Source organism: Taudactylus pleione, unplaced genomic scaffold (genome assembly GCF_031769625.1).
Source record: "Taudactylus pleione unplaced genomic scaffold, aTauple2 ptg000579l, whole genome shotgun sequence".
In the NCBI taxonomy this organism is placed as follows: domain Eukaryota; kingdom Metazoa; phylum Chordata; class Amphibia; order Anura; family Myobatrachidae; genus Taudactylus; species Taudactylus pleione.
Window position 1 is genome coordinate 869,614 of NW_028284981.1, and position 16,797 is coordinate 886,410.

At 45.1% G+C, this 16,797-nt stretch overlaps 1 protein-coding gene across 5 annotated transcripts in view; it reads left to right on the plus strand.

The window, feature by feature from the left end:
- ABL1 (ABL proto-oncogene 1, non-receptor tyrosine kinase) overlaps nt 1-16,797 on the plus strand; it is a 153,663-nt gene that overhangs the window by 117,971 nt on the left and 18,895 nt on the right. For 3 of the 5 annotated variants that reach the window (XM_088453316.1, XM_088453313.1, XM_088453314.1), the window contains 4 exons: nt 5,714-5,887; nt 8,162-8,457; nt 15,534-15,806; nt 16,560-16,644. In XM_088453316.1, coding sequence (XP_088309442.1) covers nt 5,714-5,887; nt 8,162-8,457; nt 15,534-15,806; nt 16,560-16,644 — 828 coding nt within the window. The remainder of the gene's footprint in view (nt 1-5,713; nt 5,888-8,161; nt 8,458-15,533; nt 15,807-16,559; nt 16,645-16,797) is intronic. The other 2 variants (XM_088453317.1, XM_088453315.1) reach the window with 1 other exon arrangement.

Sequence of the window (16,797 nt, forward strand, 5' to 3'; positions counted from 1 at the left end):
AACGACGTCATTATAGTTAAATCGTTCAAAAAAATCGTGTGTACGCACCTATTGTGTTAACTGTTAAGTGAATTTGTCTTTTTTTTTGAGAAACAGCCTACTCTGTATTTTTAACAAGGCGCCTGTGACAAAACAGAGGGCCTGATTCAGAGCCGCTCGTAAGCAGCCGCTCGTTCGTTCTGAGCGATGTTTGCCCAACTGCGCATGCGTACAGATCGTAATACACATGCGCGAACCAGTCAGTGCGGCCGAAAATCGTTTGTTCGCTAAATAGCGAATGCCTGCTATTTTGAGTGACAGGAGGAGGAGTATGTGGGTGGTAACAGGGGAAGGTGCTTGAAAACGGGGAGTGGAGATCAGAACGCAGGCGTGCTTAAAGGTCAAAACGGGCGTCTTATGGGTGTGCATAATTAATACAGGAGCGTCATTGACCACGTCACTGGGTTATTTTATAGTCAGAACAGCTCGCAAGATTGTGGTAGGAAAAACCAACCACAAGAATAGCGAGCAGTTCATACGCTGGTCGATGTACTCGATTAATCTAATAGCGGACACGACGTAGGATGCGAGCGGCCAGGGGGCGTAGTTTCCAAAAAAACGACCGCAAGGTTTGTTCGCTCGTTCAGACATAGAGGCGTGAACAGACCGCAAAGAGCGAACGGTTCATTTGAATAGCCACCCCTATTTTCAGAACGAACGACTGCAAATAGCGTCCGGCTCTGAATCAGGCCCAGAATGCATTCAGTCTCATAAATACACTGAAATGATCAATCAGCATTCACAAACCTCGCTGCAGCGCACGTTACCTTAGCCCTCTCTGTATAAAGCGATGACATATTACGCAGCGCTGTACATTGAGCGAGATCATGGTACAAATTACATACCATGACACGAGACCAAAACTAAGGGCAGCCCCTGCAAATATGAGCTCATACTCTGCCAGAGATTCCCAAACTTTGCCATTACAGCCCAGGTTTTAAGGATAGCCATGCTTGCATCCAGATGGTTCAATTAAATTGACTGAGGTACTAATTAAGTCACCTGTGCTCATGCATGGATATCCTTAAAACCTGGACTGTAATGGCGGAGTTTGGGAACCTCTGCTCTAAAGCTGGCCACACACCAGACCAACTTGCATCCAACCAGCCAACTAGTTGATTGGTTGGAAGGAAAATCTGGTAACGTATGGGAGTAACTGATGATCAGCAATTTGCTCCTAAATGCCAGAAAACAGATGAAAATGGTCGTCAGACAAGTTTGTTAAATGTTTGATCTAAACAATTTGTTCAAACTACAGTTTTTGTCCATTTTCCGACGTTTGGGAGCAAATTGCTGATTGTCATTTGCTTTCATACCTTACCAGATTTTCATTCCAACCAATCAACTAGTTGGCTGGTTGGACAGATAATCTTTCCATGTGTGGCCAGCTTTAGTCAGTGGTTCTCAAACTTGGTCCTCTGGACCACACACAGGTCATGTTTTTCAGGTCATCCAGCTGGTGCACAGGTGTATTCATTACTCAGTGACACATTTTAAAAGATCCACAGGTGGAGTAATTATTTCACTTGTGATTCTCTGAGGAGACCTGGAAAAGCTGCACTGTTTGGGGGGCCTGGGGACCGAGTTTGAGAACCTGTGCTCTTAGTGGTGTGGAGGACACATGATACTGACGGTAGTGGAATAACATGTTGGGCAATAAAGCAAACATAGGCGACTGATTGTTTAAGTTAAATGCAAGTAAGAACACAGAAATGTACTGTTTTAAGGCCCCCATACATCAGCAATTGATTGCAGCAATCGTGCAATTTGCAATCGATTGTGTATAAAAATCTTCCCCTTTTTCAATCGATTGCAGAATTGCCACAATCGATTGAAAAAAGGAAAGATTTTTATACACAATCGATTGCAATTTGCAAATTGCTGCAATCAATTGCCGATGTATGGGGACCTTTAGTCATCACAATGATTTATGCATTAGAAAATGCTGATGCGTCGTTGATTTCTGGGTCAGTTGGTGGACTGCAGTCTTGTTGCGACTATTGTTCCGCCTACAAAGCGTTCCAGGGATGTCACTAGTTCGTAGGTGAGCGATGGGCTACATCGGCTCTGGAGAAATTCCAATCACAATGGTGACTTCCAGAGACATCCTAATGACACTCCATAATGGAATTCCATGGTGACTCACGTTACAAAATGACATAGCAAGTATATGCATGGCTATCCAACAACAAAAGGAATTTATGTGAAATTAATTTTGAGTTTGAGTCTGTAAACGGAACAGGTCATGCTTTAAAAACTTGCTAATTGTTTGCGATGTCACTTTGTAATGTGAGTTACCATGGAATGACCCAGCTGGTTGTAAACTTTAGCCCACTTTAGTACAGTTGCCGATAACTATTGGAACAGATTCCCCAGGCTTATTATACATCTAAAGGGGCCTATCCATTAGACGACTTTTTGAATGATCCGACCAAAACCAGGAGGTTTTGGTCGCATTGTTCAGAAAGTCGTCTAATGGATAGCCGGCAAGGACCAGCGATGCGCGTGCACGCTGGGTCCTTGCCGACCCCGACTATCTATGGGACATGCTGGTCAATCTGACGTCGATTGTCAGGTTCCGCATATTCCCAGATAGGTCGGGATCCTGCACTGAATGACGTTCAGTGAATGCCGTTCAGTGCGGGCACCGCACCTGGCGACCTGAAGTACTGAACGCTAGTCGTTCAGTTTTTCAGGTCGCGTAATGGATAGGCCCCTTAAGGCTCACAGCATTATAGCCCTCTGGTGCCTTGTCGAGATTCCTTGTCCTGGGAACTGACCACAGTAACAGGAAACGGTCATTGCAGGAAGTGTGTGCTGATCAGTGGCCGGGTTGGCAGTGTGTGCTGATGAGTGGCCCGGGTTGGCAGTGTGTGCTGATGAGTGGCCCAGGTTGGCAGTATGTGCTGATGAGTGGCCCAGGTTGGCAGTGTGTGCTGGTGGTGTCACAGGAAATAATGTACAGTATTAAGTGTGACCGTTTCCTCATTACCAGATTATCTGTAATAATGTGAGAACATTTCACTAATTGGGAGAACATGGCTGGCTTCTAACACTTGCCCTGACTCCCAACTCCTGAATAAAGTGTGTCCACTCCTGACTTACATCGTCAAGAACATTGATGGTCTTGGCGAAGTCACTTGTTCCTCAGTGACGTTCGTCAAGTGTCCTTCCCCTGATGAGGTCTGTGCACTTCCAAGTATACGGTTATACATTGTAGCCTCTCTTTCTCTGCTTATGAAAGCAGTGTCAGCCGCCGACTCTGTGGGTTACGCTTCTGAGGAGCTTGACCTGCTAATCCCAAGGACAAGTTCTACTGTATAATTTACTTTGTAAAACCAGACAGGTTTTGTACAGTTAAACGCTCAGCCTCTCTCCACAGTAGGGCCAGATTGTTACATGTATGATTGAAGTATGCGGAATCGTGAATGTGTGTGGTTCCACAAGGGTACAATTTATTTCCTAACTGCTCAGTGGGGACACCGCGAAATCCAGAGCGCTAATTGTCCCTTGTCCTCCACCTCGGCTGAAGCACGAGAGCCAGCTCAGCTCTCTCATATCTTTTTACCTTTTTCTATGGTCGTTAGTTGTTTGTTTATTCTTTAATTAATCAGTCACTTAGTCAGCGGCATAAATTTATACAGTTCTTTGGAATTGTAGATTGGGTGTTCCTTACTGGAGAGAAGGGGGTAAAGTTGGATTTCCTGTCTTCCTGTTGAATCAGCCAGTGAGTGAGTGAGTGGGTGATCTCTCCAGCCACATCCTGGCCTGTGAACCCATCGCCTGGCGCCCCCACATGTGCCCTGATTTAGTGGAAAATTGGCATCTGCGCGAGCTTTGTGAGACTTGCAGTAATGCATATTATCTACTCGGGGCAAGGGAGGTGTAGGGATTGTTTTACACTGAACAGAATGTCATACTCGAAGAACAGCAACAGCTTTGCATAACACATTGTTATGTATACGATTATTTATCTGGAATAATAACGTGTTACAGTTGGTTTTTTAATGAATACTTACTCATATATTTGTTCTTCCTGTGCAGGGTCTCATTCCCCCTTCGCTTTCCCTATTTATTATCTACATGGGGGCAAGGGAGGTGTAGGGATTGTTTTACACTGAGCAGAATTTCATGCTCCAAGAACAGAGACAGCTTTGCAGGCTGAGCAGCTGACACTGGTGCTAAGCAGCGTTTCACAGCCGGCACAGCAGGGACTGTAGCACCTTGGCGATGCCATGAGTGTCTGAGTGATGGGTAGGAGTCAGCTGAGCAGCTATGAATCGGCTGTGGGAAAACATTGCACATTGAAGTCCCCTGCGTAATGCAGCCTGGCTAATGTATTCAAAGCGTTATGTTACTGTGATAATTGTGACGTACGCGTTGTGCTCGCCTGTAAATTACAGTAATGTTTTACAGCTGTCTCAATCTGCACAGTATTAGATACTGCAATTAATAAAATTTTTGGAAGTGTTGCACATTTAATGTTTCTATAATTAATTAAGTCTATTAACAAGGTAGACACACATGTAGAATTGTTTTGACCGTATGATTAGTATATGTTTAACCGTTGGAAATGAAGCTGTATAAACCTGTTGCCCAAGTCACCGCTCTCTCTTCAGTTAGCTGAATGTGTAAATTTGTTGCGTTTTTATTTTTGCTGGCATCTTCCCGCAGCAGTATGACAGAAGCCTTAAATTAAACTTTGTGCTGCTGGGAACCTTGCTCCTTCCACTATATAACCCTGTCTGTGGCTCCCTGATGCCTCCATTCCCCTCCTCACATCATGTCTCTGCCCCTGTCACATAGATCCCTGTCCTCACTAACACATCACTCATCTCCTTATATACTTTGTGCTGCTGGGAGACCCTTCTTTTCCCTATATATAAGTCTGTATGTGGCTTTCCTGCTGCCTCCATTCCCCTCCACATCATGTCACTGCCCCTGACACATGCATTCCTGTCCTCACTAACCTATCACTCCTCTCCATATATACTCATTCCCCTCCTCACGTTATCACACTGTCACATACAGCCCTGTCCTCACTGATTCATAACTTATCTCCTGATATATTCTGTGCTGCTGGGGTACCTGCGCTTTTCAACATATAACGCTCAGGCTGCGGCGTCCTGCTGCCTCCATTCCCCTTTTCACATCATCACACTGCCACATACAGCCCTGTCCTCACTGATACATCACTTATCTCCTGATATACTCTGTGCTGCTGGGGCACCTGCTCCTTCCAATATCTAACGCTCAGGCTGTGGTGTTCTGCTGCCTCCATTCCCCTCCTCACATCATGTCACTGCCCCTGTCACATGCAGCCCTGTCGTCACTTATACTTGTATACAAGTAGACCGGTCACTGCACCCCCCCCCCCCCCAAGATCGGCTTCCACCTGCCCTGAAATGCTGTGATGGGCACAATGCAGTCATTCACTTAAAAATGGGGAGACGTGGATGAACAGGAGCTGAGGGGGGCCCTGACTCTAGTTGAACACACCCATGGAAGCACATTGCCTGTAGCTTACTGCCACATTAAGGTTCTCTTTAGTTTTATTTAATATGTGTGTTGGAAACTTTAAGCAAGAGTTTTGTGTGATCGTTTATATTGAAGTTGAACCCATTTTTCCCCTTTTATTTCCCCCCCTGGTCTCTTCCATGGACTTGCTCACCAGAAGCCTTGCAAAAACCAATAGTCTCGGACTTTGAGCCTCAAGGTCTCAGCGAAGCTGCTCGTTGGAATTCCAAGGAAAACCTTCTGTCTGGGCCAAGTGAAAATGACCCCAATCTCTTTGTTGCACTGTATGACTTCGTGGCCAGCGGGGACAATACCCTCAGCATCACTAAAGGTAAGTCCCCCATCTCACTGTGCGCGGCCTCATTGCCTAATCTGCTCTTGGGGCATGAGAGACAGAAATTGCATACAGCATAAACGAGGCTTCCGGGCAGCCATGTCTCTTAGTGGAAAATAGGAATTTAATAGGCTTTTTTATACTTTTCTAGAGGCAGAAAATTCCAGAAATTCTACCTCCTAGTAACCAGGATTAAGCATAATGAACCTTCTACATGTTACATAGGAGTGTCTCTTTAAAAGAAGAACCTGCATTCACAGGGCTTGACAAATTTTTCTAAAATGTAGGAGCCAGATCACTGTCTCCCCCCCCCCCCCCCCAAAAAAAAAAAAAAATGACAGGAGTGATTGAGAAAGCACAGCTCTGTGTGTTATGTGCAACTGTTAGACACACTATACTAGTCCACAGAATGGTCACAGTTGAATGGATATAGTAACACGGAGGCCCCCTCACTGCTCTGCACAGCTCCCCTGCTCCACCCTCCAGTAATAACGGTCCACATTTCATATAAAACAATGGTGCCAGAATGGACAACAGAACCCCTCTCCCCTCGTGGTCACACCACTATTCCTCTGAAGCCGCTCCACTATCCCTGGCCACGCATAGAGCCTACTACCGGAGAGTTCTATGCAGCCGGAGATGGGCGACACTAGACAGCCGGGACGTACAGGAGGATCAGACAGACAGCATAGGTCTGAGCAGGACAGGATGGAGAGGAGTCGTCAGCGCAGGATGGGACGGACAGGAGGAGTCAGCGCAGGCCAGGATGGACACAGGCACAGCAGTCACCGCAGACGGCACTCAGCACATGCACTCCTGAGCATGAAATGAACGCCGAAAATACTGTAGGCACGAATCTCCGCAGGGGGCTGATGAGGATCTGCTTCCTCCCTCACTGCAAAATCTGGTAGCCAGGCAGCAAAATCTGGTAGCCATGGTGACCTGGCCCCTGGGATTTGTCAAGCCCTGTGTATTCATATTTGATACATCTCCCCCCTCTTCTAATTAAGCCCTCAGGTAGTTCTCGCAGTTCATGAACTTTAGACCCCCAATTTGCAATTCAAACCGTCGGCAGAGTTGCCGGTCACAGCACTTTGTATTAAGAGAGAGGTTCTGATTTACAGCAGGCAAGATGTTAATGTCTTTATGTTGTATACAGATGTGTCTGCATACATCTAGCCTCCTTAAATGCGTCTTACTCACAAAGCGATGCGACTAGAACGCACATGCAGCTTCTGCTGATTAACATGATATGCGGCATATATATATTCTGCATGCGAGATGCTATTGTATCGCTTTGCGAATAAGGCCCATTTTAAGGGGAAAAGTCGCATGAAAAACTGCTTGGCTCTACAAAGTCGCACGGTGCTGAAGCGTTGTGTGTAACTTGGCTTGTAGCACACTTGGATAGATGTATGCGGACACATCCGTATTCTTAAGCTGCATACACCCGTAAAGATTTTATTGTCCAACCATCCAACTAGTTGATTGGTTGGGATGAAAATCTTGTAAGGTATGAAAGCAAATGACAATCAGCAATTTGCTTCCAAACGCCGGAAAATGGACAAAAACTGTTTGAACAAATTGTTTAGATCAAACATTTAACAAACTTGTCTGACGACCATTTTCATCCGCTTTCTGGCATTTAGGAGCAAATTGCTGATCGTCTGTTACTCCCATACGTTACCAGATTTTCTTTCCAACCAATCAACTAGTTGGATGGTTGGACAGAAAATCTTTACATGTGTATGCAGCTTTAGACCTTGGGCAGATCTGCATGCATTTAGATGTTGGCATACAGAAGTGTGCAGTTTTGCTATGTGCTGGTAAAATCACGCCCTGCAATTGTAAATCCCCCAGACACGGACTGAACTGTGGTTTATTGATGTGGAAAGAAGTTCTCATTGCTGCTAACTCAGAAGTTCCAATGCTTGGTTTAACTTCCAGTTTTCAAGCCAGAGACGGGCTTGTTCCCCTCACCCCTTCCTGCTGAGAACGGGGTGACTTCCTACCTCATTTACAATCTGCCCCAGATAACATCAGTACATGGCTCCTTTGAATATTTGAGTGGTAAATCGTGGACCCCTCAGGAAGTCCATTCCGCCATGGCGGAGGCTGCAGTAGAGTATCACCGTTCTCTATAAATGCACGCCTTATAATATTTTATCTGGCATGTTATCCTAGAAAGCAACGATGCACTGTATCCCCAGTGTGCATTATATTAATGTGGTGTTAATGTCTGCTGAACAAAACCTGTCTCTCTTTCGAAAGGCGAGAAGCTCCGGGTGTTGGGATACAATCACAATGGAGAGTGGTGTGAGGCCCAGACCAAGAACGGCCAAGGCTGGGTGCCTAGTAATTACATCACCCCGGTCAATAGCCCTGAGAAACATTCCTGGTACCACGGACCAGTGTCTCGCAATGCGGCCGAATACCTGCTTAGCAGCGGAATCAATGGCAGCTTCCTGGTGAGGGAGAGCGAGAGCAGCCCGGGGCAGAGGTCCATATCCCTGAGATATGAGGGCAGGGTTTACCACTACCGCATCAATACGGCTTCCGATGGAAAGGTGAGGACCCAGCCAGCGTTCTTATACCTCTGTGCGGCTTTGTCTATGCTCTTCTTTCCTGTCCGCTATTCTGAGTGTAACGGGTAACCTACCGCAGTTATTGCAGTGTTCTGTGTATAAGGGTCTCTGCTGTTTTGCAACTTGTCTATAAGAATTCGTACTTACCAACATCAGTAGGAATTAGGCATGTGCAGGCTAGGATTAGTTTGGATTTTTCCCGCCAAATTGGGATTAAAAAAAAATACCTCAGAACACCACAAAAAAGACGTCATTTTTGGGGCAAAAAAGTGGGGGGACAACTATAAAAACTAGCAAAATAGACTACTTGGGGTGCTGTTAGGAGGGGCCAAGTGATTTTGGGATTTTGCAGGTGCATGTATGAGGGTGGGTTTTCACGTTTTTTTTCAAAAGTTCACTTTAGAAGCACACAAATATACTAGCACCCATTTTCAAGTACCCCGAATTTGACATTACTATTTTCACCAAAAAATACTGTTTTCTACCATTTTTCAGCACTTTTACAAATAAGAAGATTAAAGCTTTAAACACAAATTAATGACACAAAGTAGCTTTATTGGGGCTAATAGTACACATCTGTACCGATTTCCAGTGTCAGTGCATCTTATTTGATTCCCCCAATCAATTCAGTACTTTCCGCATTCGCCGCTTTCCGTTTTCGCCTGTTTTGGAATTAAATTAGGCGGAAAGCAGGGACGCGCACAGAAAGATTCCGCCTCTGAAACAGGCGAAGGAGGCGGAAAGTCGGACAGTCTAAACTTTTTCGACTTTTCGCCTCTAATTGAAAACGGGCTCGGGTAAGGAAACATGATAAAGGCACAGTGGCGATAGTGATCATTACAAGCTAAACCTCAAATTTGGTAGAACGAATAATTTTTGGAGCCTTATTAGTTTCTCAGTTGCTACAGCGGATCAAACAGAGTTACTGTCGATGGGCACAGATCAACCGATCACGGCGTTCGGATTGAGCAAATGCATCTGTTTTGAATTTGCCAATGCTGGGCCAAATAGCTCAGGTCATCTTCATTCAGGGATTAAGCTCCAGTCGCGTAGTCGGCTGTCAAGTGCCCACAAATTGGCCAATCACATTTTCCGAAACGGCCAATAAACCTCTGAGTCATCCAGGTCTGGCCTATGGTTGGTCTTTTTGTGTCCAGGCTCAATTTTAGGATCATTTATCATAACATTAAAAACAAATGTGTCTAAATAAACCTAGTTACAGACACGGACAAATTAAATATTGCTAAACTGTTCAGCTGCAGCTTTCAGTCCAGTATTTACAGAAATCTGCTTGATTGCACACTGGTTATTTCATTTAATCCAGAATGGGAATAGAGAGCAATATGCTTCTCAATGGAGACATTTAAATTTACGACAGCTAACTTGTGGCTTTCCATCTGTTGTGGAACTACAACTCTAAGCACACCAATTCCCCCACTTACCTACTGTATAGCCAGGAGTCACCAGGCAACTTATCACAGCCAGTGCTATCTGTCCAATCCCTTAATGTAGTAAAGCTGTATGCGGGTACAAATAACTGGCAATAGGGCCAGGTAAAACTGAGAGGGTGATAATGAAAAGTGCACAGTTTATAATCTAAATGTACAGATGTGTCCTTAGATATCTTTGCTGCAGTTGCATTAAAAAGCTAAAAAGCCCCCCTCAGCGCGCCAGGTCCTGTGAGACTCTGCTAGCCTCGGGGCGTCTAATTAGTGATACGATGTGACGAGGACGCACCAGCAGACTGTGCTGATTAATATAATATGTGACACTTGTATATCTGTGTAAGGGCAGTACAGGCTGTGTAATGGTTAGCATTACTGCCTCACAGCACTGAGGTCATGGGTTCGATTCCCACAACGGCCCTAACTGTGTGGAGTTTGTATATTCTCCCTGTGCTTGCTTGGGTTTCCTCCGGGTACTCCGGTTTCCTCCCACACTCCAAAAATATACTAGTAGGTTAATTGGCTCCCAAAACAAAATTAACCGTAGTGACACACTGTAGGGACACATCTGTATAGTAGGTATGTATATATGTATAGCACACGTCTGTTTAGTATGTATTGTGGCAGTATCACCAGAGATGGCGCTAGTGAGCAGCAGATTCTGTGTGGGGCAGGAGAGATCCGCCCACACAGAGAAGAAAAGGATTCTGGGAAGAGGTGTAAGGGCTGCAGAGTGAACTCAGTCCAGGGCGGACTTAGGCAGACCAGTCAGACAGAGCTTGCTGTGCTAGCAAGCCAGTGAGGGCCAGGAGGCCTGAGCCTAGACCTGTGAGATACAGGGAAGGCTATCCAACTCATGGACTGAGCTATGGTACCTGCAATTGAGCAGACCAGACTGTGAGAGGCGGCAGCCAACAAGCTAAGGAAGCTATACCAGTCCAGGAGGCCAGTGTCTAGTCCTACATGTGGCAGGAAGGACCACCAATCTCAGAGACTGTGAGAGACTCTCATGCAGAGTAGCTACTTCTGTAGAGAGGGTTCTAGAAGTGAGTTAGTGCCCTAAGAAAGGGCTAGGCGCTTATTATTTTCTGTTTGTTCCTAATTATGCTGGAAGTAAAGCACCACGTTCATTTGTTTTACAGGAATGCCATGTGTGGAGTCTCATACTGCACCACTGACACTAGTCTACCAAGCTAATTACCTCAAGTATCACAGTATATATGTATAGTAATCTCTGTTCAGTTTGTGTGGTGGGTGCTTTAACCAGGACTTGTTATCCTTACAGGCATAATGTGAGTGCACAGTCTGATGAGGAAAGGCATTGTGTATAAGGCAAGGATTGTACAATTGGAGGAACAGACAGGCTACAGAGGTGGGGGTTAGCCCGAGGACAGCGTGCCTGGAACACCATTCATACTTCTTATTCATTGTGAGATCTCCGGCCACATGCCTGGGATTCTGTGCATAAGTTACTAGCTCTGGGGAACCGTGTTCAGGCCTCTCAGGGACAATGCATTCCCCACAGCCTGTAACAGGATCAGCCTGGCTCTGGGAGAGCTGCTGGTGGAAGTAATAAGATCTAATTGCAGGAGAACATTTGCCTTGCTACATGTCAGGCGTTTTACAATCAGCCTGTACCTCATCCGTGGGTCTAGCTGCGTTAGTCGTCTTTGGCACAGGCATGGTTAAGTATGTACAGTATGCGGGTATATGGACTGCTGTGCTTTTGGCAACGCCTGTAGGAAAACCAGCGACATGGAGTTTAATCCTGGTGGATTTATACAGCTGGTTGTGGCTGCCATTGCTGCGGTTATCGAATGCTGAATTATTGGATGCGACCGGGCAGAGCAGCGCTCAGTCTCGCTGTTCTCAGCAACTGCATCCCCTCTGGCAACGCATTGCAATTAATCCAGCGCGCACCAGATCTGCTTATCCCGCGACCTCCCACTTCTTCATAAACCGTTTTTGCAATCTGTCGTAAATAAACAAATTAAAGGGCTGACATCACTACCCCATAATTGCCGGGGAGGCGGCACATTAAGAGGAAAGCAAACCAGAACCAAAACAGTGACACACAGGAGGAAACACTGTTCCCAGAGGAACCTCCTTTAACTCTTGTTTATTCCCGTTTCCAGATAGCCCTTTGTAAATGCAGGCAGATTAAGTGTTGTGTTTTTCAATGCGACCTCCATTCTGTTCTGTAACTGGAACACTGTGTTCGTGCAGCCAGGAGCTTTTCATTTTGCTAAAGAAAGAAAATAAATAAACATATATATATAATGTAAAAGAAATATCCCTTTCATGCTGGAGGCTGCAAATGCCTGCGCAGGCAAAAGACTTCATAATGTGTCACATTTCTCATCGGCGCCAGCGAGCTCTTCCACTGACGGGCCTTCAGTGTCGCGAGTCAGACAGCTGGGATAGACAGGAGTCACTGTCCCTGTGTTTGCAAGGGGTTATCCTCCAGTTGCAGTGTAGAAATTGGCTCCCCAGACGCTGCTGTATTGGGTGATGGATTACTGGCCTCGCTGTAAGCTCTCCTTACTGCTAAATTGTCAGAAAAGATTCTAGACTCATAGGTGTCGGACAGCTAATTGATTAACGATTCACTGATCGTTTAGTAATATTTCACGTTCCCTTTTAGCGTGAATTAGGGGAGGTCGCCCTTCGTAGATCGCTGTTTTTCAATTGGAAGTTTTCTGTGCAGATTTGTCAGAGCATTGTATGTGTACAGTATCCATCAGGGGTATGTAACGCATTCATGGGTTTTTAACAAGCGGACCTCCAGCTGCTGTGGAACTACACCTCTCAGCATGCCACGCCACAGATTTAGCATGCCCTAATAGCATAACTGTGTCAGGGCATGCTGGCATGTGTAGTTCCCCAGCAGCTAGAGGACCGCTTGTTGACTACCCCATGTTTGTATTATTGACAGCGGAATGCTGTACACAAAAGTCATCTGACAGAGTTTACGGAGAAGCTGGCGCTCGGAAGTGCCTCGAAGGGTATAATGTGTGTGACATTACCGAGGCATGAGGTACTTCTTGCCTCAGTGATGTCATTATTCACTAGTGTAACAATATTATTACTAATCTCACGTATTTAAGTCATCAGTCCATTCTGCAGTGCCCTACAGTGGGTAAACAAGGCGGATTGCTTTCTCTCTTCTCTTGGCGCCATGTTTTCCTCTCAGATGTCACCTGTGAGCGGTGCCCAGAAGGTGGGCAGAGTATCAGAGGATCAGTTTATATCTGCTGCCTGCATAGTTTCGTGGCGACTTTATTTCGTACGTTTGGTATAGTTCGGTTGACAGGTCAATTAACGTAATTGCTAAATCCTGGCATTTTGTGGCAGTCACCAATATTTATGTAGGAGTTCTTATTTGGGGGCAGAAGTGAGATTGTTTAACCACTGCTGTGTGCTCTCTACCTCTCTGCAATGCTTTTTCCCTTCGCTAATACAGGTTGAGTCTCCCATATCCAAATATTCCGAAATACGGAATATTCCGAAATACGGAATATTTTCAGCATGACTGAGATAATGAAACCTTTGATTTTTGATGGTTTAATGTACATAAACTTTGTCTAAGGCACAAATTATTAAAAAGATTGTATAACCTTCAGGCTGTGTGTATAAGGTGTATATGAAACATAAATGAATTTCATGTATGTACACAAACTTTTTTTGATGCACAAAATTATAAAAAATATTGTCTAAAATGACCTGCAGGCTGTGTGTATAAGGTGTATATAACACATAAATGCATTCTGTGTGTATATTTGGGTCCCATTTCCAAGACATTTCATTATAATATGCAATTATTCCAAAATACGGAATATTCCGATATCCAAAATACCCCTGGTCCCAAGAATTTTGGATATGGGAGACTCAACCTGTATTTACCCTTTGCACTGACCGTTACTAAGTTTAAAGACAAGAAGCTTGCTGTGCAGGGAAAAAATCCCCCCCCCCCCCCCTTAATCACTGACCAAATCTTTTAATGCCTTGAGCTTTTTAAACTTCAGCATGCATACATTACTGGTAGATCCTTTTGGTATGACGCTCTTGTTACTCTTTGATAACATGCCATGTGTTCATTATATATGGAATAATGCCCCCTCTAGTGTTAATTATATTAATTTTGCCAGGGACAGAGGAGCACTGTGACCATATAAAGGCACAACGCTCTAAATAGTAACCGATCTTTACTCTGCGACCGTATTTTGTGTTGTAAAAGAATCTCTACAGTGACTTTTAGAATTCTTATTAAGCACCGTAGGTGACACCATTTTGTTGTAGTTTACTGGCATCATTACTAGAAGCTTGAGTGGTAAGCTAGATGTACAGGCCGGGATACAATCCGGGACCTGACCGCATAAATCTGGCCGTTCAGGGACTACGCTAAGCACCGCAAAATGATACTGCCTCTTCATCTGTCTACTCTCTGCATCCCCAACACTTCCATGTCTGTTAACCCTGCGTCAGGCGCGCCTCTGGGACACCCAGTTTGAGGCGCAGAGCGCCTGACAGGCGCCTGTTATAAAATAGTCATTAGCACCGAATTATCTCAATTCTAACATTCTTAAAGTGATCAGTGACCTTCATTAGGATGTACAAAGAGAGAATATATATGGAAATCTGATTCACAAAACCACATTTATTAACCTTAAAGCAAGTAAAACAAAAAATACTACATTTTAAGAGGCGCAGTGTGCCTAAGAGGCCACCCTGGACAAACCTACATATTTCCACAAAATACCCACAACCTTTGTAATTTTCATTCATAAAATGAGCAAAATACACCAAATTGTGACAAAATAAAAAGAAATACGTACCTTTAAGTCGGACGAGCTTGGGCGCAATGAGCCTGAGAGGCCAGGAAGGTCACTACTGCACTCCACGCAGGCGGCGGGAAAACTGACTAGGGGGGTTTCAAACAGCACCTAGAGATAGGAAGGTACTAGGAGGGGCAGGCCCCTGCGCCCCCTTGCGGCGGAGAGGTGAGCGAGAACAGCTTTGTGGCGCCAGTCAGGCCAGCTGTGCCTGATGCAGGGTTAATGACCTCTCATGCCCTGATGAATGGCACCAGCTGGCCTGTTTTAATGTCCTGATGTACTATTTGCCATCCGACTATTTGGGATTTTAATCTGTGCGACTGACCCGCACGGAGCCCAGAATGAGCAGTATGTGTAAAAAAAAAAAAAAAAGACCAAACTTTGTGACTAAACCTGCGCAAATGTGACCAGCTTGAAGCTGTCCAGACCGACCTTATTCTGCGTTAGACACTTTGTGAGCGTGGGGAGGCAAATTATGCAGATCAGTCACAAGGAATAGCGCATACTGTAGCAGTCACCTGTCTGAACCCATTCATGAGCATTCCCACTGCCGATCCGATTTGGTATCGGGACCACACACCATGCAGTAGCAGACCTATTTATGGCTCGTCTCTGATCTACGAGCGTTTGAAGGGGAATCGCTCGGATTGTTTAGAACTGCAAACTGAATTTTAGGTTTAAATATTGCACCGGGTTGATACGAATTGTGGCTTCTTTTATGACATTTAACAAAAAATACTCCCAATTGTACCTAAATTCTCGTGTATCTTGCGTTCAGCTGTACGTGTCCTCGGACAGCCGCTTCAATACACTGGCCGAGCTAGTCCACCACCACTCCACCGTGTCCGACGGGCTGATCACCACTCTACACTACCCAGCTCCAAAGCGCAACAAGCCGACCATCTATGGCGTGTCCCCAAACTACGACAAGTGGGAGATGGAGAGGACGGACATCACCATGAAGCACAAGCTGGGCGGGGGACAGTATGGAGAAGTCTATGAGGGCGTGTGGAAGAAGTATAACTTGACAGTAGCAGTAAAGACCCTAAAGGTGAGTGACATGAGCAACTTTTTCCTATGGCTATTAAAGTGCTATTTGGTTCTCTGGCTCTGAGGTTGCCCTGTCGCACGTTCTCACATCCTCCAATGCAGAATTATGCATCAGCTGTAGAATTAGTACCAGTCCATCTGGCCTCTCTGTATTCTCATCACGCGATTGCGTGTTTTTTTGTTTCTGCCTGAATGTACTTCCACTGATTCAGGAAATTAGCATGGAGTCCAATTGCCGTAAATCACCCACAGCGTACGAACACTCCTCCAGTAATTTTCTATACCGCAAAAATTATTCATTGACCTCTTGAGAGGCAAAAAACCCCTTCCTTAATAGCCCATTGATTTATAGTACATAACAGTCTTGTGAGATATTGCCACCTAGTGGGTGATCTGGGTTGTTGAGGCCATTTAGAGTGTTTACATTCCTGGCATGCCTGCAATGATTCTATCCTTCTTGATGTTTAATTATAATCCGGTTCATTGTACCGGGACTGGCTGTGAGGTTTGTGTGTGGGGCGACAGGATTATTCTCTTTTACTTGGCCATGTTATGTGGTGGCTTACAGCAGACACCGTACCAAGTGAGGGTCAGTTGATCACCCCACCACAGTGATTAAACCCTATCCGGTGATCTAGTCTGGATCCAAGGCTCCGTGCTGCTTTTTGTTGCCTTCCGCATTTCCTTGGGACTTTATTTCACTTGAGCGACAGACGCCAGGCCCTCACACACTTGTCTCTCTCTCTGTTTCTAGGAGGACACAATGGAAGTGGAAGAGTTTTTAAAAGAAGCCTCTGTGATGAAAGAGGTCAAACACCCCAATCTGGTCCAGTTGCTGGGTAGGTAGATAGGAATATATATGAAAAAAATAAATAAATTATATATATATAATATATATATATATATATATATATATATATATATATATACACACACACACACACACACACTTGTGTAGGGATTGTTTTTATTTAATTTTATAGAATATTTGA